This window comes from Aquila chrysaetos, chromosome 2 (assembly GCF_900496995.4).
Source record: "Aquila chrysaetos chrysaetos chromosome 2, bAquChr1.4, whole genome shotgun sequence".
Taxonomy (NCBI): domain Eukaryota; kingdom Metazoa; phylum Chordata; class Aves; order Accipitriformes; family Accipitridae; genus Aquila; species Aquila chrysaetos.
In genome coordinates this window covers 44578693-44605841 of record NC_044005.1, presented here as the reverse complement: position 1 = coordinate 44605841, position 27149 = coordinate 44578693, and the positions used below count along the sequence as shown (strand labels likewise).

At 52.6% G+C, this 27149-nt stretch overlaps 1 protein-coding gene across 5 annotated transcripts in view; it reads left to right on the top strand.

Annotated features, from left to right (window-relative positions):
* Window positions 1–11476, top strand: part of AMBRA1 (autophagy and beclin 1 regulator 1) — a 135872-nt gene extending 124396 nt beyond the window's left edge. For 4 of the 5 annotated variants that reach the window (XM_029997088.2, XM_029997078.2, XM_041129673.1 and 1 more), the window contains 2 exons: window positions 1073–1266; window positions 9874–11476. In XM_029997088.2, the coding sequence (XP_029852948.1) occupies window positions 1073–1266; window positions 9874–10364 (685 nt within the window). In that variant the 3' untranslated portion in view covers window positions 10365–11476. The remainder of the gene's footprint in view (window positions 1–1072; window positions 1267–9873) is intronic. The other variant, XM_041129672.1, reaches the window with a different exon arrangement.
* Window positions 11477–27149: the final 15673 nt, after the last annotated feature.

The following is a 27149-nucleotide window of genomic DNA, read 5'->3' as shown; positions in this document are numbered from 1 at the left end:
CCCAGTGAAGAGTACTTCTCCTTAAGTCAGCTGTTCTCAGCAAGAGGGTGGCAGTCTTGGTTTCTGAATCATGAGCTCCAGGATCCCAAGGAAGTTACAAGCTGGTGTACAGGGCAATGTCTGTGCTGTCCTACAGCCTTGGACTGATTAAGAGTAAAAAATAAGCAGTAGAGATTCTTTACTCTGCCATGTGAGTGGATATTGCCATTACTCACGTTTTTTAACAGGGCATATCAGTCTTGCATGATGGGCTTAGGAGCAGCTTGAAGGCAGAAATACTGCTCAAGAATTAACTAGCTCAAAGAGAGAGTAAGAAAAGTGTGGCGGGTTTCAAAACCTTATGAAAAAAGGTTGTGAATTGAGGCAGTCTTTGCTAGAATCTCTTCACCATTCCCAGCAGTTAAAGCCAGAGGTCAGTTTTGGAAAGAGCATCCGAGCATTGTCAATATTCAGCTCTTGTAGCGTCGTACACTTCAGCTGTTCAATTCTGAGAAGAAGCTAATGAGCCTTGAGGTGGTTCCTGTTGTTTGCTCTTGAGAACAGAGAATTTCTCTTGTCCAACTGGAATGGGCAGAAATGCCTGCTGGAGCGCATTCACGTGTGATGCTGACAAACTAGGAGGTCCAGAGAAGAGAAGGGTTACAGGCTGCAGCCTTGGAGTTAAAACCGCCCTGCCAACGTGCAGAGGGGGTTGTGTGTGTGTTTATGGTCCTGCGCTGCATGTCGCTTTGCCTACTCAACTCAGTGACCCCGAGACAGAGTTGTTCTGCAGGCTTAGTGATGCTGCAGGGATATCTATCTGTGCCCGTCAGACATACTGCTTCTGTGGAAGGGTGAGTGGACTGTAAGACTCTGTTGGCTTAATATTCAAGAGACCAGCCAGCTGAGGCTGGAGAGGCTTGTCTGTGTGTGTGTAAATAAGTGCAGGTCACAGTTCCCTCCAGCCCCATCTGCACAGTGGCTAGCAAGTGCCTGGCTGGAGTGGAGGCAAGAAGAGGCTCAGGTGGATGCTTCAGTCTTGCTGGGGCACATTGCCTCCAAATGCTCCTTATTTGTTTTTCTCTCTTTTCAGAACCAGCAGAGCCACATGGAGGACAGACAGGGACATGGGCCTGATGAATGCCATAGGCCTGCAACCCCGAAACCCCCCCACCTCTGTGACTTCGCAGGGTACCCAGACCTTGGCGCCTCAGCTGCAGAATGCCGAGACTCAGACAGAGAGGGAGGTACAGGAGCAGGAATCCGCCTCTGCAGGGACTGGGGAAGGTAGGAGCTGAAGCAATGATTTATCTGACAGAGCTTATCTGGTGAGTGAGGAGTTTCCGCGTAGGTTCCACATCCTATCAATGCATTTGGACACTCCTGTTATCTCTTCACCAAAGACTTCTCCAGCGTAATTTGCCTGTAGCTAGGCCAAGATGATCAGGAGAGAGAATCTCTGTCCATATGAATAGAGAAATTGTCTTTTTCACATGCTTTTAGAGAGCAAAATGAACTCTTCTCCAGATCATTGTGTCTTTGTAGAATCAGCTGTCCTGGCATCACTCCTCACAAATCTCCTGAACCCCAACCATCAGTAAGGCTGCAAACTGCTAGGAATTATCCTTTCTGCCTCTGTGTTAGAGCTTAGCTCGGTCCTTCATCCTCTGCATCTAAAACCTGTGCAGGCTTCACAAGATCAGCATCTGGATACAAAATAAAATACTGTAAATCACTCCTCACAAAGCAGGTATGAGTATTCTGTTTAGTCTGATCAATGAAGGCTGTGTTGAGTGTCCAGCTCAGCTATTCAAAAATGTCTCTAGTGTTTTCCAGTCCAGGAAAACTCACCAACATGTAAAGAGCTGGAAGCAGCTGATGTGCAATTCCTACATGATAATAAAATCGCTTATCTTTTGAAAGCATGGTGATTTTTGTCCAGGCTTCTTGTCTCTATACTGTAGCATTGCGCTTGAATCCAACTCTGAAGGCTTGGCTAAGAAAGAGTTGGGCAGTATATACATAGGAAAGACAGAGAAAATCAAGGAGACAGTTTTGAAGGTGTTGCTTCATGATGAACCCACTTGACTTTGGGAAGCAGCCCATGACATGCTTGTTTGTGCCTGTATGCTTACTTGTGCTCTGTCACTCTGAAAAATGCTTTTTGGCATGTGCCTCTTCCAGTTTCTGTTGTGCAGCATCCAGCACATGTGATAAGGCTTTGTGTTTCTCTGATCTCTGCTCTTCTGTTCAAAGTTAAGTGGCAAATTCCTGACCTGTGGGGTTTCCCATCTGCTTATCTCAGTGGAGCTGGGATTAACCTCTCTAGAAGGTTAGTACAGCTGAGGGCATGTGAATAAGGCTGGAACGTAGGATGTCTGGACAAATGCTGAACTTGTGGGAACTGGTTCTTCCACTGATTGTGGTATGCAGGCTGAGAACAGGGTATAGCGTGGGACCTTCTTGCATCAAGGCCGTGATGGTTATGCTGCAGGCTTGGGTAGTCTTTCTCTGCTCTGTTAAACCAGTGGAGTTCTCCAGTGCTGCTTCTGTCTGCTGCTGTTCTGCAATCATCTGAAGGTTTAATTATCTCATTCTTTCTAATTAACCTTTCAATTTGCAGATCTAGATCATGGTTTTTAACTAGACCATTAATGAGATGGGGATGGGTTGTCCTTTACCAGTGCCTTGGGCAGGATATCTCTACAAAGGAGCAAAACATGTAGCATTTGGAGGAAGAGGAGTGTAGACAACAAGCCTAGGACAGAGGCTTGTCTTTATCTCCCTTTCTTGCTTGGAAGAAGATTGGTGGGTTCCACATCCAGTGTCATTTCTGGCTCGGACGCTGACTTATCGCATGTGGCCTTGCAAGTGGCCTCACCTGCAAAATGGGCTATCACACTCCTGTCTACTATATAAGGATCTTTAGAACAAAGGAGTTATTCCAGTATGGACATAAGGCGCTGGAGATGAGATGAGCGGTCTTACCCTGTAGTTGGTCAGTTCTTATGCCAGTTGCATCCTCAGTGGAAATTCCTCTGCAAAGGCTCAAGAGCAGCTTAAAGCAGGGAGCTATCAAGAGGTTAACTATCAGAAGCATGTAGGATCCAAAAAACCTCTGTAATCCATGACAAAGGAAGAGTACAAGGACCTATCATGAAGGAGAAAGACAAATTTTCAGCTGCTGTTACCAACACCTCAACCAGTCAGCCAGGGACACTTGTGGCATCAGTGGTCTGGTTCATCCAAGAGTCTTTGTGCTTGACATTATACGTGAGCCCCATCGCGCTGCTTGTGGCATTAAGGTTACTGTATTTCCAGCATCATAAACTCTTGTGATGCTCATCCAATGTGTTCAGGCAGGCTAGATTAGATGCTGTGCTGCTTTTCCGGTGGTTAATTTGCCCACTGTATCTACCGTAACTCTTTGCCTGTTGAAAAGGAAACAGTGTTTCTTAATAACAGGATCTAGATGTCAGGGACAGGAAGGGAAAAAAAGGGAAAAAATATGCTACCACTAACTTGGTGTGTGACCTAGGGCAAATTATTAATCATCTACCAAATGGGAATAAATCTTGCCATAGTACAGGGGCTGTGAAGATTAATTAGTGTTTTGTATGGGGCTTTGAAGATGTAAATCACTATGTAAAGGCTTAGCAGTATTATCAGGAGCAGAATAGATAAATCAGATGTGATTCTGAGTAATGTAAAGGAAAGTGTTTTAGTTATCACCTTGTCACGAGGGGAAGAAAAAACAAAACAAGACCAAAAAAACCTCTTGAATGTTTAAAAAAAAAAAAAAAAAAAAAAGGAAGGAATTAAAAGGAAGGCTAGTGCTACCCACCAAGAGTGGGTTTCTGTCCTATTTCTGTCCTATGTCCTGTCAGCTCCACTGTTGTGGGAAATTCTGGCTCAGGGCATTTCTTGCAGATATGTGCTTACTGTACAGAAAAAAAAAAAGTATGCAGAATTGCATCAGAAATCTAATTAAGCTCTGTGCGGGTATAAATAGTTCCCTTTTCTCATGCAAAGCTCTGCGGGGACTTTGCTGTTCTGATTATCTTTCTGCCTCCTTTGGAGGAATGAGTATTTGATGACTTTATTAGTAGTGAATCTCTCCAATGTCTGTATCTTTTTGTTTTGCAGCAGTTGATAGCTGCCTTGTGAACTCTGGTCCCAAGCCACACATAAACCATAGGAAGTTAGAGTTGAAAGAAAACTAGGGAGAGGTACCAAGAAATGCCTAAAACAGTGTTTCAGCTGTCTCCTACTTTCTTTTAAGCTGACAGACATAGTGGAAATCGTGATGGAGTTGTAACTTTGAGGCACTCTTAATTAGAAACAGTCTGTTGGGAGTTATACTACGCTTTGCCTTGCAAGTGGACAGGCATGATAGGGGAGGGACCTGTATTCAACTGGCAAATTAAATGTCACTTGAAAACCAACAAAAATTCCTAACGAGATTTAATGGCCCAAAGCTTTAACCTTTAGAAACTGTAATTCCCAGTCCAGACTGGGTCAGGCTATGGCTGCCACTTGTTCAGGCTGCTGGATCTGTAGAGTAGGGTGCACGTGACAGTAACTCTCAGGGACTGCAACTGTGCAAAAGGTGCTGCAGGCTGAGGGAAAGCGACCTTTGCAGAGCTTCAGGACACTTGTTTGATTGTGCACCCATGCTGTCCCCTTGCTATTGACAGTACAATCAATACATCTTTCAGGTAACCCAGTTGTTTAAAAAGAAAAAAAAAAAAAAAACCCACACTCAAAAAAAACTTGATGGAAATAACTGAAGGGCAATTGTAATCTTGGTTCCCATCACCTGCATTGTCTTTGGGGCTTAAAATTCAGATAGCTAGCTCAATGCTCATTGTGCAAGTAGGCACGAGTTGTAACTACTGGAATTGTAGCCGTCGGAAGACTTGCTGTCAGTGGATTGCTACTTTGCCTGTCTTTGGGTGAGCAACATATTGACTACTGTCATGCCATATAGTTTTTTACCTATTTGGCTGAAGCGTTTCTCACCAACCAGTACAAATTTCTATCCTGTCCAACTGCTTTCAGAGGTTGGAGCAGATACTTTTGAGAGGGAAAAGAGTTGTAAAATGAAGGCTTGGGTTTGTGGGATTCAGTCTGTTCCGACTATTAGTAGTGAAAAAACAGCACATGCAAGTGAAACTTACCTGGTATAAGCAAAGCATTCTGAGGATGCCTAAGGAGCACTTATAAGCAGAGTCGGTGTGTCTGCACGTGATGTAATTTATTTAATCTGAGACATTAGGAACGTGTGTCGGGGCGGGGGGCGGGGCTGCATGGGCAGGAATACCCTGTCCCCAGCTGACCCTCATAAATGCTAAAAAGAAACATGTTGGTTTACGTTAGCTGAATATGTTCTTGCAATGCTGTTGTCAGATGTGATGTGACTTTTGTGTGATTAGTGTGGAAATGGGAACCAGGACACCAGGGACTTCCAGATCTGCCTCTCATTCTCCAAGTAGAAATGTGGGTAGATCCCTTAGCCTTTCATCTGCCTGTCCATATGTAAAATGTGCGTCATATGTCCTATAGAACTGCAAATTTCGGTTTCTCTTTAAAGCCCTCTGAAAAGTACTACCTAAAAAATAGAATCAGGTTCTAGAAGCATGTACTATGTAAGCCTTTACAGTGTGAGCTACTCCAAGTACCTAGCTCTCTTGGGATTAAATTATGGGGGCTACTTTTAAACTCCCATTACAAAAATAAGTTTCACTCATACAAATCACCAACGTGAGATATTGCTAAGAATTTTGTTACAAGTCAAAGCAGTTGTGTCTTTTCTGAGTTCTGTGGAGTTGTTTGGATTAGCTACCTCAGAAGGGAAGTGTGAACATGCTTCTAAGCTTGGCTGGGGAGAAAAGTAACTGGTAGTATTTCTTCTGGCACTGAGGGACATGTGATTATTCATAGCTGGTTATGCTGTGCAGTGACCCTCCGTTTCCTATTCTTATGCAAGGAGTGAATTCATTTTAAAATGCTGATATTTTTATCTTTGAGCATCTGAATTAGTGGGTCAGCTCACACCTCAGAGCTATTATTCCATGTTCTCTGAAGACTTAGATATCTCTGCAGTGCTTATTCTTGTAATTTTGAAGCTTTGTTTGCAAGCATGGCTACTAACTACTGCTGATTTTAGAAAGGCAAAAACTGAAAATAGGAAAAAATTCAAGAGCCATGTCAGTATATCACACAGCCACAGAGGAGCCTGATCTCATCCTTGCTTCTGTGGGCTTTGCTCTTTATCGGGTGTCCATGCCCAGAGATAAACAAGTTGTACTCCTTGTAATTACTTCAGAGACCACTTCATTTAAGAGTGGAAATGCTTCTGCCTTATGCCCAGCTCCATTGAAAGTCTGCCAGATGTCTTGCCTTTGTAGTCTTCTGTGTCAAATTCTTGTCTTGTTGGAGTAGTGTGACAGAGGACTTCTGAAGACAGATGCATTAGCTAGGGAGTATTTTGTTAAATGTTGGAGCCAGTCAGCTAGATTGACAGAAATCCACTGGTCTTTGGGCTAATTACTTAAAAGAATAACATTTTGTGCCAGTGTTTGGGATAGATGGGGTTTTGGACCTCTGGAAAGGTCACTTCAGTTAGAGTAGAAGAGGGTTGTGGGAACACAGCACTGTGGACACAACACTAATACTTACTTGTATTGCGGAAGTGAACCATGGGTGATGCTTTCCTGTCCTGTCAGGCACAGAACTTGTGTCCCTGTCCAGAAGAATGAAGACTGTGTCTCAGGACTGCTCCCTGCTCTGCGATGGATTCTAATACAGAGACAGCCTAAGTGGAGGACGAATTGGCAGGTGTTACGCTTAGACTGGTACTTCACATACTGTAGCTGGAGCTGTTTAGCTCAGTTTTCTAGATTTTTGTCTGTAGTGCTCTGTGAGGTTTTTCTATTTTTCTGACCCTAGAAGGTAGGCTTAGAAGAATGAGAGCTTAAGGTAAAGGATTTTACAGAGCCTGGGAGATCAGAATGTAGTTTTGAGCATAAAATGAGAGAAAAGGAGTTGCCTTCTCAGTATGGAGAATTAGATGTGCTGTCACTTGGCCTACTCCTGCAAAAGCTCAGGTTCATGCTCTAGATATGCCTAAACCCTTTGGAGTCTGAAAAAAGCGTCACGAGTATGGGGTTTCTCTCTGTCCGGTTTTGTTGAGCTGGTGGCTGGGTTTGGCCACTGCAGCAAGTTGAAACTTCTAGCAATCTGAGGTGTGGGGTTTACGGCGTTGCTGTTGTTTTGGGTGAGTGCCTGTGTGCACACTCTGAACCTCCACCGAATGGAAGTTAGCTGATTTCACTTGCACTGAGTACTAATGTAGTCTGCATTGGCAGCCTGGTAAAAGAACGTGTGTGGGAGTCACCAGGCAGTAGAAATGGGCTGTATGTGAATCTGTGCTGTAGCTCAGCTCAAGGCAAATCATGTGGGAAGCTTTGCTCTGAACCAGTCAGCCAAAGTCATTTTCAAAACCTGAGGGGGGAAAGGCGAGGACAAACCCCCAAAGCAGAGGTGCTTGTCGGCTGCTTGAATGGTGAGGCTCACTTCTGGCCCTTGATGGGCTCTCTTTCTGGAATTTCCAACACTGCTGCATCTCTGTGCTCGTAGTCTGAAGGCTCGTGACTTGCTGATTTCTGCTGTGGCATCAGCCCTTGCCTGTTTTCTGAGCAAGCAGCTGCCTCAACTGGAAATTCAGCCATGGCACATGGTAATTAAGGGGCAGGGAAGAGCAGGCGGTGCTGTGGTGTGCGCTGCCTGCATGGACTCCTCTGGTGAAGCACATGTTTCTAATGCTGAGGAGCATTGGCTGGGGATCCTTGCAGATTCACTGTACCAATACTCCTGTATTGGGCTAGTTTATAGTAAGTGATCTGTCAAGGGCACAGTACCTGCTGTTGCAGAACTTGTGTAGATGGGGCTGGCTGGCACGTCTCTAAGCCAGGTTGCACATCTTGGCTTTCTCACGCTTCCTCTCTGGCCTGGCCAGGTGGTTGGTAACAAAGTGCTTACGACTATGCCCTCAGAAGGAAGCGATGACTGAATCCAAAACCATGCTTCTCAAACCTTCCACTTATTTCTGCTCATGATTAATGCTTCAATATCCCCTGGCATGCGTGTTTTTCACACTGAAGTTTGCAGTCTAATAGCTGCCTCTGTCTGTTCTCAGTCTTCATGCTGGTCAGCCAAGTTCCTAGTTCCTGCATCAACCACATCCTAGTTCATGCATCAGCCGCATCCTGAACAGGATTCCCCTGCTAGAGTTGTGGGTCAGGCTCTGCCCAGGGGGTATTCTTGCTCACTCCTCTAAGCTCTGCTCCAGATTCTCATGTGGTTACTGGTGTCTCTGTGGTCTCACTGATGCTCTAACCAAGGAGCTATGCGATTGCTGTATGTATAGTGGATATAGGAGGCTTACTACATTCCTAGCAGAAAGGGACTTACTCTACTTGTGAGAACTAAATTTGACCTTAATGTCCGTAGTATTTCTTACAGCAGGGCAGTATGTCAGCAGACTTGCTTGAAGATGAAATTAGCTGTACCCTGTGGTGGAGGAAGCTGGTGGTGTTTGATGCAAGTACTACTGAGCCCATGAGGAAAGGGAATAAGCTGTCACTGACTGACTGCATAACATGTTAACAGCTTTAACTATCTTGGTTTTTTAAAAAATAGTCTCTACAGTGGCACGGTGTCGACTGTGCTGAATACACCAGCTCCCATGTTGGATACATGATCTCCACCCCACAACCCCAAGCAGTTTTGTCTTCCTAGTCAGTGTGGCGTTTTGTTTTCTATTGTGTTTTAACTCCTGCCTACATCTAGCCTTGTTGACATTTGTGTTCATTTCCTTGGTACCAGGAGAGCTCATGGCTTTCTCCTCTCCCCTAATCAGCACTGCAATAGCTTCATGGAGCTGGGAGTAAGATTTATCTCTTTAATAAGAACTGCCAGGATCCCACTGTGGAATGATTCTCGCAGTTTATGATTACAGATTGTTTTCCCCAAATGGTCTGGGTAGGGTTTGTAGCAAAAGGAGGATGCTGGGAAACAGAACTGGGCTGGACTTCCCTGCCATGGGGATTTAATCTCCTACATGGACTATTTTTTATGAGATTTTGTTCTTCAGAAGTAATCTTTAGCAACCAAGGCATCTGACAATGGTTGCCTCAGGGCTCAGTACAGCCTCACTATGAAGGGGAGCCTCGGAGATAGAGTAGACAAAGACTCTAGATCTTGAGATGTTTTTTGCATTCCTCAAAAGATATCAGTCAAGGGGAGCAGGAGCCTACACAGTTGATCTTTCCTTGATCATAGGTGATGTGGAAGCACAGACCGTGTTCTGTAGCTGCTGTCTGCTCTTGGCCAGCTGCCTATGTCCTCCCTAATACTGGGGAGATTGCCATCACGTCATCTGCCTGGGATGTTCTCAAACAGGTGAAGGAGGAAAGGCCACAGGACTCTTTAACACCATGGTGAAATGTTTGGTTTATTGCAGTGCAAACTGAGGTTTTTCTTCCTGCCCCTGTGGGACTGTCTCTGCAGCTGTGAGAAAACACACTGCCTCTTTCAGTCCTCTTTTTTCCCCACCTGTATGGCTAGATAAGAGCTGCTTCTCCAAGGCTTGGGCATACAAGTCTGTGAGGGATACCTGTGGGAGAGGCCAAGAGTTTCATGACAGAGTTCAGTGCCTTTGTTAGGCGCTTCACCAAAAGTTATGGAAATAAAATGTTGGACTCCCTCTGGAACAAAACCCATCTTCCATCCCAGCACACGCGCCCTGTGTGATGCACCTTACCGAGCAAGCTTTCTCTTGGTGTTGTGGTTTGTCTTGTGCACCAAAGTTGCTTCTGCTTTCTCTTGCAGGTGAAGGTCCAGAATATGGGGCCAGTGGGGAGGATGCCCTGAGTAGGATCCAAAGGCTGATGGCAGAAGGTGGCATGACTGCCGTGGTCCAGCGGGAGCAGAGCACCACCATGGCATCCATGGGCGGCTTTGGCAACAACATCATTGTGAGCCACCGGATCCACCGCAGCTCTCAGACTGGTGCAGAGTCCACCGGAGTTGAGGGCACGTCGGCACAGCAGTCCACCTCACAGCAGCTAGCGGCTGAGCTGGAGGGACGGATCCTTTCAGAGTCTATGCAGCTGTCAGAGCATGGCCTGAGCCCGCGGACAGCCTCTAGCGGGAGTGAAGGACAAAGCGCTGGTGATCTGGACCTGCCAGAGCAGGGCCAGTCCTCCATGGACACTGAGGGACCAATTGAATACAGTGACCTAACTAATAATAACCATCTTCCTGACAGTACCAACTTCTATAGTAATGACAGCACCAGTGGGGAGTCGCGGAACAGGTAGAGATTGAGTTGTGTGTTGGTGCTACCCTTGTACTGCTCAGCAGAGACCTGTACCTCACAGCTGGCCAGGAGCTGGAAGAGTAGGGACATGTGGCTCTGACAGGATGCTGGTGGTTCAGAGGGCTTCTCTATCCTGGGTGAGTGGGAGGGGATAAGGACTGCAAGGGAAGCCATGGGGAAGAAAGCGTACTTAACTTCCAACATTCCCACTGCTGAAGAATTAATAGGAACATGAACCGTACTGGCTGCACATCATGCAGATTTTGAAGCCCCATGGGTTCCCCTGAGCTCAGCCCTAACCCTGCAATTCGGTCAGTGTCATCCTTTGTAAAGCTTCTTTCCTTTCCTCTTGCCTGCCCTTTTATGCCCAGGGGCTGATCAGTAGAGTGAAGGAAGGGAAGGGGGCCTGCAGCATCCTTCTGGAGACGGGCAGTCCTGCTGGGCAAACCTGGGCGTTGATGCTCCAGCTCCTTTGCTGGAGTGGAGGAGTCTTCCAGGCCACAGTCCCGCTCCGTGGCACAGCACTGCTCCCCCCTCAGAGTGTGGTGTTCTGAGACCCGTCCTGCCTGTGCTGTGGTCTTTTCTGGGAAGAACTGGGCTTTGCCAAAACCCGCGTGGCTCAGGATCTGCTCACAGGTGGGGATCTTTCCTTTTTAGAGAGTTAGTTTAGTACTTGGCAGGAACCTAAGCAGAGCTGCTGTATAGATGGGTAGAGGGACAGGGGCTACTGCTCTCTAGTCAGGGTGCAGTTCACGCAAGGATGTTCTAAGCTGTGCCAATATTAACGTGAATGAGCCATCCCAGTGGTTTCATGGTGCCAGGACTGAGCTACACTTCCTTGGCAGGGGGCAGGAAATGTCTTTCAGCTCCAGGCCAGGGTGTGAGGTATAAGTCTGTGATGTAAGGTGTTGCATGTGAAATCTTGACCTTGTACATGTAGTTTCTAGTGGAGAAATCAAGGCTCTGATATTTTGTTTTTAGTCTCAAATGTGATTTTCCTTTTCGTTTGTAACTCTCCATCCCTAGCAGGCTTGTGGAGGAAGGACGGGGAGAGCGTGAGTGCTAACGAGGGAAACACCAAAGATCAATGTCATTAAAATATGACAAACCCTTGCTTGACCTACTGTCTTCATTTGCGTGATGGTTGTCTCTGTATTCAGCCTTGGGATAAGCACATCCAGCTCAGAAGCTCAAGGTAGCTTACAAATGTCAGATGATGACCACCCTCTTCCCAGGAGGAAAGTAGGCTCAGCCTTTGAATTGGAAGCCCAAAACTGGGAAAGAGAGAGGAGCATTTGGGAGTCTTGATTGCAAATCGCCTTTTAACCAGTCTGGAGATGAGCGGGCACTTCTGCGTTTCCCATCATTCAAGTACTGTATTGGGGAGAAAGGGGAGCGTTTCTACTATCCCGCTTAAAAAGGTATGTAGAGATGCAGCACTGTCTGTCTTAGGCAAGCAGAGAGTGGTCTGTCTTGCTGACCTCTCAAAGCAGAAAAGGGGTGCAGTATTTGGCTGTTCTGGATAAAGGAATGCATGCCCCAGTGTTACAACTCTGCAGTGATGGATGCTTCCCCTGCTGTCTGAGCACCTGCCCGCAGCTGCTGCGCTCCTGCCCGCCTCCTCTAGACTCTGTGCTGCAAAGACATAACAATAAATAAGGCTGTCATTAGGCAGCACTCAAGCTCCCAGTCAGAAGAGTCTGTTAGAGAACATTAAGCAAATCTTCTCTTAAATCACAGCCTGGAAATGAACCTTAAATCAAATCAGCTGCTGTCAGGCCTCATTGCAGAGTGTTAATGAGGCTCTAAAACCTGCCCTGAGCCAACCGCATCCCTGATCTGACAGGAGAGCAGCCTGAAAAACGGGATTCCCTTGTGTGGTGAGGAAGGTTTCATGCATCCCTGTATTGCCTCAGTGTGCGGTGGCCTGAGGATGTGCTGGCACTTGGGAGCCAGAGGAGCTATGTCTCAGCTGAAGACTTGGGCAGACAGGGCTGTGCAGGTCTAGGCAGAGCTGTTTACTGCTCTGCTTGAAAACAAACTATAACAGAGCCTGGAAAAAAACTGTTTCTGCTTCAGCTCAGCCTGGCATCTCTTCTTCCCTCTCCCTGCACGATTCCTGGAAGAGTCTTGAGGCCCATTCTTGGTAGATGTGTTGCAGAGCATCTACAGATGTCCATTTCCATAGCCAGAGCCAAGCTACCTATGGAAGAATTTCCATCATGGTTGGAGAAAGGTCTTCTGGGATGCCTCACTCTAGTGTTGGCAGATTCTCAAAGGCCTGGCGTGCACCATTGCTGGGCACTCTGGCCAGGCTGCTGTACAGACGCCTGAAGCCTGCTCTGCTGAGGACTTCCCCTTGGTCCAGACCTGTCCCCATCGGAGACGGTGGCAGAGCGGGTAGTGAGCTCCAGTGGGAGCCGGAGCAAACCACAGCTGCTGTCTTTGGCATCAACTCGGGACATCTCTGAAGCTCCAAAGCAGCTTTTCATTCGAGGTTTGTAGGGGAAACTCTTCCAGATGAGGTAAGGACGGAGGCCTGATCAGAGCAGGCAGCTTTGTTGTTTCTCCTAACCTGCTTTGTAGCTCTGGGCCAAAGGCTGGTAACAGCTGCAGCCTGATTCCTGTGTTCATACAGGCTTTAAGCAGGAGCAGCAGGCAGGGCGGGTGTGGGTGGGCTTAATCTTCAGATGCTGCCCTGGACGTGCTTTGTAGGTGACCTGCTGTGGCCACACAACTAAGCAGGTGCTCTCAGGGATGGTGGGCTTGTATGTAGAGAGCGCAATGCTTTTTTTTGAGTTTCAGACCTAGAATCTGCCAAGCTCAGTTTCTGTCCCTGCCAGAGACCTGATGGGGGAGCTGGGTGGGTGGGAAGAGGAGGGACAGGAGGGAAAATTGAGCACGCTTACGCCACGGGCTCACTTTTCCCCCCCCAATGCAATTTATTTCTTACGCCTTCCGTGCTTCTTGCGGAACAAAACTCTCTCTCTGCTTTGGACCACCCCGTTTTGGCCCAGCAGCCTTCCTTGGTTGGTTTGGGCAGGGCTGAGCTGACCTGTACCCTCGAGCAACACCCCTGAATCCGCACAATGACCTGGGGCCTGGAGTCCTGCGCGGAACCGGAGGAGGCGGTGGAATTGCCCGCGTCCAGAACAAGCGCAGCAGCGGCACAGGGCTCCTTCCCCAAACCTCACAGCTTGCCTGCTCGCTGCAGTGTGATAACACAGCGCTGAGGCAAACACCCTGCCAGGAGCAATGTGGAAATTCAGCAAGAGCTGCCTGAGGAAACCATACCGGAGCTGTGGATGCTTGCTGGCCCGGTTTAGGAGGCAAAATGGGAGCTTTGCTGCGTAGGAGCAGGAAATAATCTTAAAAACCAAAAGCTTTTCTCAGCCTTAGCCTGTCAGGAGCCTTTAAACGTGCTAACAAAATCCTGGGGAAAGGAGAAATACGGTGCAGAGAATTTTATTTAGCTTTCAAAAGGCTTTTGATAAAGTCCCTCACAAGAGGCTATTAAAGAAACTTAGTCACCTTAAGGGTGAGGGGTAGAGTCCTCCTGGAGATGGAAGCCGTTTGAGATGGGAATTGGAGTCAGAAGTAACAGCCAATTCTCGGCGTGGAAAGAGGTTAATGGTGGGTTGGTTGGGTTCGGTAGGAGCCAGCGTTCTCTAAAAGCCCTAATGAGCTGGAAGAGGAGGGGAACAGCTGAAGATAAAAGATTATTTAGGTTAGCTAGGAAAGGAGAAGGTGCCAGAAGCCTGGGGCAGCAGGAGGAGGTAATGGTTGGAGCTGCTGTGCTGGAAGGGGGGGCTTGCAGGTTAGCGCTGTGAAGGATCCATACATGGGCACTGCTGCAGCCGCTGAATGCTCTGGTACTCCTGGCCCTGGGACCAAACCAGCTGGGAGCGCTGCCCGGAGGGGAGACCTGGGATGCCACGGAGCATCGCCAAAACCCTGGCAGGTGGTACGGCAAAGTGGCGAGACCCTCTTGTCCCCGAGTCCTGTGTTTTTCCGCCCTCTCTCCTTTGCTGGCTCCGTCTCCAGCACCGCCATTTGACTCCCCTTGGAAGTCCCACGCCGTACCCGCGTGTGGCTGGCGGGGGGTGTCCGTGGGGTGACCCTATAGCTGGGTGATGCTGGGACCCCAGCTCTACCTGATGGCCAGGAGCTGTGCCGGGCAGGAAGGAGAGCGCAGGGACCAGGTCACAGCTGGGTGCCCGGGACGGGGGGGGGGGGTCTCTCCGCTCCGGCGTTACCCGTGCCGAAGCCGAGCCCCATAGCCGGCCCCTCCGCCCGCCACTCGGGCTGCCGGCCAGGGAGCAGCTGCCCTCTCTGCTCAGTCCCAATCTGTCGGAGAAGCTCTTCACCAACAGGAAAAGGCAAATTAATTAAAGCGTGCAGCATGTGAGCCATCCGCCTCTAATTGGGATCTCGGTGTGCAGCACGTAAATGTCATGCCGCTGCCGCTTCTGCGTGGAGGGGGCCCTCGGCGCACGAGGGGGCCGGGGGGGGGGGATGGCAGCCTTTCCTTTCCAGCTGCCACCCTCTGCCAGCCAATTAATGTCGGCACCCCTTTCTCCTCGCCCCCGGGAGCCGGAGGCCTTTCTCTTCCCTGCCCTGCTGCCGCTGCGTGGCTCCCACCGCGGTAATAGGCAGGAGGCTCGTCACAGCCCCCTCGGTGCGCTCCGGCGAGCGCGGGGATTTGTTTCCCCGCAGCGTCTCGAACAGAAGCGCCTCTCATCTGTTCTCGGTGAGCTCCCTCGGCTCCCGTTCGTTTTGCCTTTGGAGCGGTTGTTGCTGGCGGGGATCAAGCTGTCCTGCCCTGGATGCCGGCCCCGGGCATCAGCTCCCTCCCAGCCGGGAGCGGGACGCCGTGAGGCTTCTTCCCATCTGCCTCCCATCCAAAAAATCGACGTGCCGTTGCTCGGCCTCCAAGCGTCCACCCTCCGTGCCGGGGTCTCGCTCATCGATTCAGGCCGGGTTCCTCCAGCTCGGTGGTGCCACGTGGGAGGGACCGGGGGGGGTCCCAAGCGCTGCGTGGGCAGGGCTCGCCCGGCTCAGTGGGACAGGTAAGGTGTGAGCGATGGGAGATGTGAGCCCGGCAGGGAGTAAATGCCACCACTGGAAGAGGCAGCCAGACACCGAGGTCTCCAGGAGGACCCGGTGTTGAAACCAGACCACCGCTTGTGTGGAGAGCTGCAGCTGGGGTCTACCCCCCAGTGAGCCTTCGCTTCAGCTGTGGCTGGTAGGATGGTGAGCTCCGGCACGTGGGTTTTGGTAGCCGCCGAGGTTTCTCCTTCTGTCCTTGCATCCAGCCCTGCTCCAGCTTGGCTGCTGGAGTTGGACTCTGGAGTCCCTGCTCTTTCCAAGCTCGGGAAACTGCCGAGGGTCCCTGGCCCTCCACCGTTACCCTCTGAGCTCCTAACTCCAGCTTTACAGAGGCTGAGGTCAATAGCAGACACTGTGCAAGCTGTGCAAAAACATGAGTTGTCATGGTAATTTAGGCTTGGTCCTTTCTATTTCTTGGGCTCAGCTACATGTCCAGGCCAATATTCCCACCTACGCGGGTGCCGTGGGTACACAGCTTTCCCCAAAGCCTTTCTCTCTGCGAATGGCAGACCAGCAGAGCTCCAGGTTAGGTGCCTGTCACTTTGAGCATTACTTGGCACACGTTGGCAAATGCTGTCCTCGTGTCTGCGCTGCTCCTTGCAGCTGCTGGGGAAGAGGGAAGCCTTGAACGTCTGGGAGAAAACAGGAGACCAGGACAGGTTATGGTGGGGCTCTGTAGATGCTCTGTTGTGAGTAAATTGGGGGAAATGGAGAAGACGGTAAAGGGAGCAATAGGGGTTCGGCCGACAGTTCCTAATGTGCAATGGGGCCCGGCACAAGCGTGGCTGTGGGGTTCATGCTGTCCAGCGCTCGCTGCTGTGTGTTAAATGAGCTCCACCATCCCTTACCAACACGCGTGAAGCGTCCGTGCCCAGCTCTACCTTATGTTGCTGCATTCTCCTTTGTCTTTGAGGCCGGACCGGGTCGCCTAGAGTTGGAGACCTGCTGCAGGACGGCAGGCGGCTGTCCTGCCTCTGCCCTGCCAGAACTGCCCCTGCCTGGAGCAGGGGGGGAGCAGAGCCGGCGTGCGGGGCTGGCCCCTTCCCGTGCATCCATGCGACTGTGTGCGGTGGCAGGCTCGGGGGGCTGCTCTGGGCTTGCAGAAATTGGGGTGATTTCTAGGCGGAGAGGAGTGTGCCCGGGCAGGAGCTCTTGCCGTGCCCCCCGCCGGCATCAGCCCTGTGCTGGTGCTCGGCAAACGTGGGCTTATGCCCCCCCGCTGACGGCTTTTGTGTATGAACCCGCGTTAATTTGGTGCAGAGATGAAAATATTTTTATCCTCCAGAATTCTGTGGCACGCGATTGCTGCCTCGGAGCAGGGAACGCCTGTGGCGAAGCCGTGGCCCTTCCTGGAGTTCAATGGTGGACCCCTGATACCATCGTAGCTATTAAAGCCTGTCCCTCAATCCCCGGTTCAATAATACAGTAATATCCTGATAGGATCAGGGGCTGGCTCTGATGGCAGATGGATTCCAGTCCCTCCTCAAGCACCGCGTGGGGCACTGCCGCCCCGTCGCAGGGAAACTTTAACGGGCAGATTGTTTTCGCGGCAGGCTTTGGAGGGGGGGGACGAGCGAGGTCCCGTTATCAGGGTGGTGGTTGCTGGGTGCTGAGCAGGCACCGCTGAAAGCCAGAGCCCTTTGCTGGGCTATGTCACGCTTTGCTGGCTGGTACCCAAACCCAGCTTCTCTCCCCTGGGTACTTATCAAACCTCCCCAGGGCCATATGGCCGTGGCTCTGCCCTTTCCCTGGGGGTCATTACCCCGGATTCGCTCACTCCTGCCAGGCAGGGTCGTACCCCCACCGAAGTGGGCACCCACCCGTGGGGTCCCCCGCCTGTACTCCGTGCCTGGGCGGGCGCTGCAAACTCCATCGCGCTTTGGCCACAGGCAGCATTAGAAAAGGCTCAAAGGGGCTAACAAAGACTGACTGGCAGCCACCGGTGAGGCTGGTATTAAAGCGTTTAAGTACTATGGCAGTATGGGGGGGCTGCGCTTATCTGACTGCCCACTGCAAAAGTTCCCAAGGAAGCCCTGCCAGCTGCCCCCTCCTCACCTACATCAAAGCAAACGCTAATTAAAACAATTATTTAGGGAGGGATTGAGGCTGGTCCTGCCGTATCATTGTGGGGAGCAGGGGGGGGACAAGCACAGCCATGAAACAGCAGCTTTTGGGCTCCGGGACCTGGTGTGACCGGCAACGACAAGCGGCGCTGGGGAGGACAAGGTAGTTTTATAACACGCACAGAGCACTTGGGCCATGGGGCGCAGTCTTCGAGGAGGAGGAGGAGAGCTGAGCATGCAAAGGCAGCAGTAACCTGGTGCAAAGTGCTGCCCTGCACCCAGCCTTTCCCATCCCGCTCCATCTCCCGCAGCCACTCACAGGATTGGGAGTAAGGATCTCGCTCCAGGGACCCTTTATTTCAAAGTCATGCAAGCTCCTCTGTAGTGGCACCGGCTCTTGGTAGGGGAGCTTGGGCTGCTCCCCGCGGAGCTGCAGCCCCATGGTCGGCAGCGCTTGGGGTGCAGTGACCCAGGAGAAGCCCCGGAGATGGGTTTGCTCTGGAGGCGCTGAGGATGGCTAAACCCGGCATTGTTTTTTTGATGAGCCCTCAGATTTGGTTGACAAAGGTAGCTGTGTTGGCATAATATGCTTAGGCTCCTGTAAGGTATTTGACATAATACTTCCTGACAGCCTGATCGGAAATTAGCCCTATACAGCACTCTGTGGGTTTAATGCAGCTAAGTGCAATGCCGTATGTTTGGGGAGGCAGAATGTAGGTCGCAGCAGTGAGACGGGGCTGCACACCGCAAGCAGCCAGGCGAAGGTCAGGGTGGCCTCGGTCCCAGGGGGACAAGTGGCACCGGTGGGTCCCGTCCTGCGGAGGGGCTGAGCTCCTTGCCTAGAAGTTACTTTGGAAATCAAACTTGGGGCATAGGTCGGCTAAAACCCCACCAGGACTCCGAGGTGCCATAAAAGAGCTGGGTCGGGGACACCGGCAGTCAATAAATCGCCAGCGAGTGAAATTCCCATCCAGGTCCCGTGTGCTGCTCCCTGCTTTGGTGCTGTCTCGGCTTGCGCTTGCTGCCTGCAGTCCCTCGCTGTGCGGCTCAGCAGGACTGGGCATCTCCTCCACCCTGAGTTTCTCCAGACTCCTGTCCCCTGCTCCCTTCCCTGCCCTTTGGCCTTTACCCCCCTGGGTGATTTTCTCTAGCAACCTCCTCCTGCTCTTTTTTTTCTTTTTTTTTTTCCACCCCTCAGGAGTGTTATTTATCTTACGCTCATCAGCGAGCATGGGCTTTCCTTCTTAAGAGCGCTGCCTCCCACACAGTTAATGGGACTGATGGGAGCGGGACAGCCTGGAGATGATGCTCGCCAGGGTTCGGATCCATCCACGGGGACACCCCGGGGTGGTGCAGATTCGCAGGCTCTGCCGGCCGAGAGCAGAGCCAGGCTGTGAGTGCCCACGTCCTGCCCACACCGGGGGAGAGTGGGACGCAACACGTCGGCCACCTGAAGTGCTGCTCTTGGGCAGACCCCCTCCGCACAGACCCACCCTGATGCTGCCAGCCCCAGCCCCGTTGCCTGCCCAAATATCAGCTCAAGGCACAGCGAACGGCCCTGAAACGGCCGAGATTCCTCCTGCCTCGAGCAGCCCCTGCTCCGTCTTCATCAAGGCTGTTTAAGGCCATCCAGATGGCCTAATGGACCTCATCAAAGTACAATTTGTATCGCGGCGTGCAGCTATTTGAAGCATCCCAGCTCAGGGCTGGCGGTAACGCTTTGGCTGGGCCGGTGGCGTGTTTGCCTCCATTCGGTGGGGGGCTGATGGACGGAGGGACTGTGCTCTGGACCCCGGCGTGGGGAGGCTGGCCCAGCACCGGTGGGGGTGAGGAGGGACCTGGGGGGCTTTTGCATGGAGGCTGTGGGCTGGTGCTGGTTGGGTCCCTGCGAGGGGTTGGCAGCTACTGCTCGAGGGATGGATGCAGATGCAGCAGGTCCTGTCCTTTAGGAAACAGCTGGAAAAGCCCTTTAGGCCTCTGCAGGAGCACAGCATCTGTCTTGCTAGCTTCCCTGTCCCTGACTTGCAGTCTCAGCGGTTTGGCACCAGTCCTTTGCGGTCCCAAGGGGTTGCTCCTCCCTCCTGGCATCTTTAGCTCTCTGTGGGGGATTTCGTTAAGCGCTGCTTTGCTTTGCTCTGCGCTCACCGGACAGGGTCTGTGTGCTGCAAGGGTCCTCCCGCAGCATCGCCCACAAGGGTGATGTGCTCCTGCCCCACAGTTGAGGCAGAAGAGGTCCTGTCTTGTCCCCTGGGCTGGGGATGCTGCCGGGTTTCCAGGCAGGGTCTCAGGCTCTGAACAGGTGGAATAAGTACAATTTCATAAAATAGTTTTACCCTTCAAACAAGTAAGACCACAGCTGCTTACTATCCTCTCTTGAAATACCATCACTGAGATGATGCGTTTTTTTAATTTCAGTGATAAAACCTATGTGGGGTCAGGTACTCAACCGGCTATGAATTAATTCAGCTCATCAGAGTGCAGCGTCTCTCCATAGAAAATCTGCCCTCAAAAATGTGTTGCTCTCACTCACGTAGCTCTGAAAATCTATGAAAATATATTTTCCCCCACTTTATGGTACCAAGAGGGGAACCTAATTGTTTTTTTGCTGTCTTATGGGAGTGCCTGCCATCCCACTCCGCGCCAACACCTGGGGGATGCTGGCACTCCGCAGGAGCTGGGAAGAGAACAGCGCTGGCACGAGCGACTGCCCGGGCGGACGCACGAAGGGAGGCCGCAGGAGCTGGGTAAGGGTGGCGCGGCCAAGTACCTGCACGGAGCAGCAGCTGGCAAAGGTACAACCAGAGTGTGGGGAGAGGGGTGCTGTAAGCTGGTGTCTGAAGACCCCCCCTCCTGCAGTGACCTCAGCCGGATCCCACCCGAGCGACGGTGGCTCTCAACACCCCGTCTCCAGCAAGGCGGCTGGAAGCGCTTGCTCTCTGGAGGTGTTGGCAGCTCTTCTCCTCACGCTCCGGGTCGGGAGGCCGTGTGCCCGCTCCCCCCTTGGAAGGGGGTCGTGGTCCCCGGCTGCATCTGGCTGGGCCCCGGCTCTGCCCAGCCGCCCAGACGTGTCCCTCGCTGCGGCTCCGTCCTCCAGCCTAATCACCCAGGGGCTGGAAATTAAGTCCCATCGCAGGCTCATTTTCATTAATGAAAACACCAGGCTGGGCTGGGATTTTTATTTATTTTGCTGATGTGATTACCCACCTCCTACCTACGGCTCCCTCTGCCCCACGGGGAGGGGGATGCTCCACGTGGATTAGCGGGCTCCCACGGGCACCTCTGCTCTATGCCGTGCCCAAAAAATCCCAAACCTCTATCATTGCCACCCCGGGCAGCTCCTCAGCCAGACCCGGCTCCAGCTGCTGGGAAGAGAAGCTGCAGCGCTGCACTGGGGCATCCCCCCTGCCACGAGTGAGGGTCTTGGTGCCAGGTCCGTGGGGAGAAGCACTTTGTCCCTGGCCCAGCCAGGGCTCACCAGCCCAATTGCTGGCTGGGGGTTGGCATGGGGCGAGCACCGGGGCAGAGCAGGAGCTGGCCTGGCTGTGGGGAGGAGGAGGAGGAAGAGGAGGAGGATTATGTGTGTGTGTGTGCAAGGGAGCACCCGTGGAGGGGAGAGGGGCTGCAGCGTGGAAGGATGGACGGATGGAGCTGGGCTGGTGGCTTCCTGCCCTCCTCCTCCTCCTCCTGTGCTCTCTGCCCTGAGAAGCCTTATTTAAATAAATGATGCAATTACTGGGAATTAAGGGGAGGTGAGGGATGGATGCCAAAACAGAGCTTGCTCATTTCCACCTTCCCCAGATCCTCCAGGTTTTTCTGTGCACCCTCTCCCCCTCTCTCTAGGCTTCTCTTCCTCCCAGAGAAATCATTCAAGGGCCGGAGACCCGCCTGGCCGGAGGCTGGTTCTTTCCTCCCTCAGTGTCGTCTTCCCTGACCGCGCTGGTTCTTCCTGTGACTTTTTGACTTTTGAGTCCCCTTGCAGGGGCTTGTGCCTTTGTGCCTTCACTTTCCCCAGGGTCCCCAGCTCCGGGGTGAGTGGTCCCGGGGCTGCAGGGCTGTGCCTTGCAGGCAGCCCCAGCCCTGCCACCCTCCCGCTCTGCAGCAGTCCCTGCTCGCCTCCCAATTCCCCGGCAGACACAGTAGTGAGATTATCGTAATGATGTCCGACAAGGCAGTATCAGGAATTACACTGATAAATCTAAACAGACAGCTTATAAAAAAAAAACCAAAACAAAACAAACCAACAACCACAACTGAACCCAGGCCTGTAATTTAATACAGGGTTATTAGCCTGGCCAGCAGAGAACAGAGCTCTTGCATCCTGCAGCCTCAAGTCTCCTCCGTCCCTGGCTCTGCCTTGAGAAATGGTCTCTTGCCAAAAGACTTCAGCCGGGTTTTTGTCTTAGCTCGGGGTGGTAGAGTCTCCTTGGCGAGTGCTGGGGCTGGGTGGGGGGTACAGACCTGGGGGTGAATGGGAGACCCCAACATCAGCGAGCCGCCTTCATCCCTGCAGCGCGCAGCAGCTCGGTACCCGTTGCCAGCCCGTGCCGGACCCCGGCGTGGGCTCTTCTTCCCGGGGTGAACTTCAGTGGGAAGAGGCTGGGGAGGGTGAGGAGAGGGGCAGCCACGCGTGGGAGAGGTGTGAATGCTGGGGGGCTGCCCGCCGTCGTGCCCACCGCCCTCGGGATGAAGGCAAGCGACTGGCAGCCCGGTCCCCGCCAGCTGCAGGGAGGTGCAGGGCAGGGGCAGCGTCTTTCTTGGGAAAGAAAGGATCTGCTTCGTTCTGGCTGTGTTAAATGCTTTCTTGATACAGGAGTTGCTGACTGCTTTTTTTACCTGCTGTGGTTTTTGCACACTTGCTTTTTTCCTCTTGGCTTCCTTCTCCGTGAAGGGGACTGTAGGTAGCATTAACATTAATGGGGGCTCTATGCGAGGTAAATATGGGCGCGGGGAGCACAAATCCTCTCCAAATGGGACGCTGAGCTGGGCTGCCTGAGGTGAGACGCGCACACATAGAGCTCTTTGTCCCCCACCAGCAGTGGCAATTATCTCAAACCGAGGGAAATGCACCTTTTTAATAGAGATGTTTAAAAGAGTGGGTGCATTAAAGCAAATATTTATTAGGCTGCGTGTGTATTAGAAGGCAGGCTCCACCAAGCTGCTGGGTGAATTCAATCTGCTGGCGGAGCGGCTGAGCTACAGGCAGGGCTGCCGGCTCCCTGCCCCGGGGGGGGGAGAGAAGCCTGGGGGGGGGCTGTAGGAAGCCCCCAGAGGGGCTTGGGTTTGCCCCCCCCCCCAGCGCAGGCAGGCTGGCAAGCTACGAGGCAGCTTTGCTGGGGTGTCAGCGCCTCGGTGGGGCTGGGGCTCATCTTCTCGCTTGGCGTGAGTTTCTCCTCCAGCGAGCGGCTGCCTCTATCAAGGGTGGGTTTGGTTTCATGAAGTTTTTTGGGTTTAGGGGCTCTGCCCCCACGTAGCCAGGGGGGGCTAGCGGACCGGCGTCTCCCGCAGCCGTCCCCTCCTGCAGCTCTGCGGCGGTCGCTGGCACCTTCTCCAGAACCTGCCAGCCTATAGAAATAGTATAGACTGACCTCCCGAGCTGGAAGGCGTCAACGCAGCAGGTACCCCGAAAGCCTTTGGGGGAGGAGAGGGGCAGCCAGACCCTCGTGCTGCCCGGTGGGACGCCGGGGACCCCGCGCCGTGCCGGGGAGGAAGGCTGAGCACTCTCATCACCGGCGAGGGAACTGCTGCTGTGCGCGTAAGCACGCGGGTTAACGAATTTGTGGGTTAGTGAATTCATGAATTAATGAAGTAGCGAATTAGAAAATTAATGAATTAGACTAATCTCTTTAAAGGGGCTTGAGCCCCTGTTGGCTTTTTCCCTTGATGGTCAGGCAGCGAGCTGCGTGGGAGGGTGCCTGGGAGAGGGGCCCGGGGAGCGCGGCGACCGGCTGCCGGCAGCAGGCAGCCGCAGGCGGGCACGGTGTTTCCCCGCACGCCGCCTGGCTCCGCGGGCCAGGCCTGGCCCACGGGCACAACGGTCACGGGGGAGATGTGCCGTCTTCTGCGGCGGCGTGGGAAATGGCAGGGGAACAGCGCAAGCCTACGTTTCCACTTTTTTTTCTTTCTTTTTTTTTTTTTTTTTTTGGATAATAGGTATAAAAGAAGTGATTCAGAAGCATTTTCCCCCTTCCATTACCCAGAAAGCAAATAAGAGTTGCAAGAACGGGGACTGGAACAAAACAATTATATTGAAATATTTGAAGTCGTGCTTATGTGGCAAATGTGACAAAAATTGAGCGCAACCTTAAAATAGCAGCAGCAGCGATCTGTTAAAACACAAAAAGCAGATGTTTATTGACTGAAGAGATTGCAGCGCACCAGACAGCAGGCTGTTGTGTTTAACTCTCTCCAGAGGTGCGCGCTCCCTGCGCCTCCCCGAAAGCCGCAGCGGGCAGGGGCTGCGGCTGCCCTCCCCCTTTTGATGAGCTCGAGCGATCGGCAATGCCCGAAGCCAACTTTCCAAGGGCTAACATCAGGTGAGATAAAAGTCTAACGTTTCGCCTGCCGTGCCCCCTCACAGGAGTTAAGGCACCGATCCTTGCCGTCAAGCGCGGGTGTCTGGCGTCTCCCTGGCATTTCAAGGATGCTCCCGGGCTGGTGTGAATCGCACTGGTGTTGCACCAGCCGGGTGTGGGAGGGCGACTTTCTACGTTAGTCACAAAAATCTTCTTCACGCTCACCTGGCTTCCCTGAAGGGGCCAGAGCGGCTGTAACCCGCTTTCCCGGCTGCGCCCCAGGGCGAGTGGGGGGCACTGGTGCCACCGTCACCCCGGCCGCTGGGACCGCACCTGCTGCATGGCTAAACGTAGTCACCCGCTCCCTGGGGCTGAGGCTCTGGCATCCTTCGCTGATGCTAAAAATGACATTTTCCAAATAATGGAAAGAATCTTTCATTACCCTGTCCCTCCAAGCAGCCCAGGAGGCTGAGCATGAAGTGATGTGTCTAATGCAGCTTCAGCGTCGGTATTTTTGTTCCTCCATCTCTGGTCCGGGCATGCTGTGAAGCGTGAGAAGATGTGGCTGTGGGTGACTCCTGGGGGCTTGGCTGAGGTGGCAGAGCACGGCTGGGTGCCTTCGGTCACCTCCTCTCTCGAGAAGGCTGCAGCAGCCCTGCTCTGCCTTGGGCCCTGCAAGTCCTCCTGCCCTGCTCCCCTGCAGCATCACTTGCTCCCTGCAGCGTGGTTTCGTCCCAGCAAGTTTTGGGTCCTGGCTCACTCCCCAGCCGTGAGTGACTGCTCTCCCGCAGAGCTCACGTCCGGGACCTGCCGCTGCCCCCGGGACAGCTGGAACGAGGGGGAAAGGCTGTTTCCCTGGGGATGGTGCTTGGTGGGGAAAAGGAGGACTTGTGCTCGCACCATCCTGCATCTCCTCAACTGGGAGAGCAGCCGTGGCAGGCTGCAGGCAAACGTGGCCAGAGGGTGATGTTTATTTCAGACCCTTTAAACTGTCCTAAGCCCCTTTACGAATGTGCCATCCCGTGCCCTTAGGCAAACCGTTAGGAGAGAGGCAGGTGACAGCAAGGTGCTGTCCCCTCTCTCATCTCCCACAGGGACAACGCTGGCCCAGGGGGGAAGGACCCACGTCCCCCCCGTGGGCTGTGTCTCACCCACCAGCGCACACAGGGCAAGAGCCCACCCGCGCGTGGTATCGATGCCTGCAGCCCTGGGCACGGGCAAGGAGACTGAGTTACTGCCCTGGTAATTAGACAGCCGCCTTCTGCCAGGCAACACCAGCTCCACGCCAGCGAGCGAAGGGGCTGCGTGCCTGGGGGCTCGTCCTCCACCCCGGCGATCCCTCCAGGGTTCCCCGCGGTGTCTCCTCGCTTGGCCAAGAGCAGGCAGAGCGGCTGCCCCTGCTCCCTGGGTCGACGCTTTTAATGCTCTCACCAGCCGCTGAGTGAAGCCTTCACGCCCGTCTCCCTTGGCAGGGTGATGCTTGGGAGGGCTGAGCCTTTCTCACTGTCACCGGCTGGTTTTTCTCTCTCTGCCTCTCCCCTTCTGAGTTAGGTTTATTTTGTTGTTGGGCTGATAGACGGATTAGCATTTATCACCAGGCTGACTACCGGAGGGTTATTAAAAGTGATTTGCAATGTAAATACTTCCATCATCAACCACATTTTCTTTAGACTAGAGTTGACTTTTATGAATATTAAAGCCGTGTGGATGGGTTCAGCGGGTTTGTGGGAGTACGTCTGTCGGAGGGAAAGGGGGCTGGCTGCCTGCGCTGTGCTGGGAGAGGCAACCTGGATCCGCCTGAGGGCAAAGGGATCTGGTGCCAGAGGGAGGGAAGCGGAGCGTGAAAGGTCGTGTGTGAGGCAGACGGAAAACCTGAGTGCTTTGGAGAGCGACCGAAAGAAAAGAGAGGGAGCGTGCGAGCATATGCACAAGGGAATCTCTCTGCGAGCGGATGGGAGGACAAGCTGGGGCGTTTTCGCTGGAGACCAGCGAGGGGCTGCCAGGCTGGGGGAGGGCACGCGGAGGGAGGGGGAAGGCTGGCCAGAGCTGGCGGCGAACTGGTTTGTGCCCATCAGGGGACAAATGTACCCATCTCCTGAGTGCCCGCTCAGTGGTGTAACTACTCCTCTGCCTCAGGATGGCTGCGGATGGGAGCTGTAAGAAGCCAAGATGGAGCATCAAGGTGGCCGCTTGCCACCGGCCCCTGCATCTCCCACCTCAGGGGCGGAGGGGAGAGGAGCGGCTTTGCCTGTTTCTAGGTGTTTGTGTTGTTTTGGTGTGAGGGCAGTTTTTGAGATGGAGGAGCCTGATGGAGCGTTGCCAACTGATAATGGAAGAGCAGCAACTGCTGATTAGACATCAGGCACAGCAAAGCTCGTGGGCATGGCTAAAAAGGAAAAAAAAAAAAAAAAAAAAAAAAAAAGACAAAGAATCCATCCAAAAATAGAGGGTGGAAGTACAGAGATGAAAAAAGGGAGATGCGCAGTTACATGAAAAATGGCCAGCTCCAGGAGTATCCCAGATCCCTACAAGGTGACGTGTGCTGGCTTTTACTCCCCAGCCACCTGCCAGACAAAGCTGCGTCAGTCAAGCAGGATGGCACAGGTCCTAATCCCAAAAGAGAATAAGGAAGGCCCTTCCTTTGCTTGGGCCACTGAACACAAAGGCAGGTTAGCCTCTGGCTTCTGATGTGGGGCAACCACAAGTCCCTCCTGTCCCACCCCACAGCCTGGCACAACGTATCTGCACAGGGGAAGGGTTGGAGCAGTGGTCAGATTCTGGAATGAAGTTGTTTTTCATGACCAGTGCCTACATGGCCTAAGAAGGAAGGTGATGTCACGCTGGAGACAGCGAGAGGGGCTGGTGAAAGCCGCTGGCAGCCCATGAGCAGGGAACGTGCGAACATGTCAAGGCAAGAGAAGCAAGTGCTATCTTTAATTGGAATATGTATGGGGAGTCTGGGCTTTCAGAAACTCTACTTCTTCTGACTAATGAGAGCGCATGAAGCTAGACTAAGAGTTAGAAGTTGAAAAGTTTTGTATTCAAGTTGGTTCCACTTCTTTATCTCCATGACTAATCAGCTTTGGAAGATGACTTCTCGCT